The sequence below is a fragment of the Chinchilla lanigera genome, unplaced genomic scaffold, assembly GCF_000276665.1.
Source record: "Chinchilla lanigera isolate Chin_1 unplaced genomic scaffold, ChiLan1.0 scaffold00051, whole genome shotgun sequence".
NCBI lineage: Eukaryota > Metazoa > Chordata > Mammalia > Rodentia > Chinchillidae > Chinchilla > Chinchilla lanigera.
This window is the reverse complement of record NW_004955452.1, coordinates 3846008-3846717: the sequence shown is the minus strand read 5'-3', so window position 1 is coordinate 3846717 and position 710 is coordinate 3846008. Positions and strand designations below refer to the sequence as shown.

The 710-nt window shown below is 54.6% G+C and overlaps 1 protein-coding gene across 6 annotated transcripts in view; it reads left to right on the top strand.

Moving 5' to 3' along the window:
- Positions 1 to 425: 425 nt before the first annotated feature.
- Srsf10 (serine/arginine-rich splicing factor 10) overlaps positions 426 to 710 on the top strand; it is a 14748-nt gene continuing 14463 nt past the window's right edge. For 2 of the 6 annotated variants that reach the window (XM_013519618.1, XM_005394789.2), the window contains exon 1: positions 428 to 643. In XM_013519618.1, the coding sequence (XP_013375072.1) occupies positions 579 to 643 (65 nt within the window). In that variant the 5' untranslated portion in view covers positions 428 to 578. Of the gene's footprint in view, positions 644 to 710 lie in introns of all 6 variants that reach the window. The other 4 variants (XM_005394794.2, XM_005394792.2, XM_005394790.2 and 1 more) reach the window with 3 other exon arrangements.

The following is a 710-nucleotide window of genomic DNA, read 5'->3' as shown; positions in this document are numbered from 1 at the left end:
AATCTCTATAGATTTGATATTCCGATTTTTTTGTGTGGCACATGAAGATAGCGTTTTTCTCTTCTTAAAGGCTTCTGTTTAAACATGGGGCTGGAGTTTAAGGTATCTCCTACTGTGTTGGATCATATTTGTTTAAATGTAGTAAGTAGTAACATCAGATTAAAATTTCCACAGGTTTTTTAAAAACCTCTCATTAAGTCTAAAACATCAGCTTGAGCTGGGGGAGGGGAGCTGCAATGCAGAAAAGGGCGGGAAAATGAAGCTAAAGAAAGAAAGAGCGGCTGAGGGGGAGGGGAAGAGGCAGTGTCAGGAGCCAATGAATGATACCGAGGCTGCGGAGCGTGCTCCAACCCTCTGCGTGCGCAGGCGCACGACTGGTAATCTCGCGAGAACCAACCGTCGCCGATGCAAGGTCTGCGTAGAGGTGTGGGGAGGAGTGGAGGCGGGAGCGAAGTCTCGCGAGAAGAGGTGGTTGCCTTAGCGGAGCCCTCTGGTTGTGTGTCTGCGGTGCCGCCGCTGTAGTCGCGGACGGTTTGCCGAGCCCGTTAGTGCTCCAGGTCGAGAGTGACGCCGCCGTCATGTCCCGCTATCTGCGCCCCCCTAACACGTCTCTGTTCGTCAGGAATGTGGCCGACGACACTAGGTAGGAGACGGGGCAGGGGCTCCGGGCCTGCGTGGGAGGCCGCGGGCGCGCGGAGAGGACGGAGCGG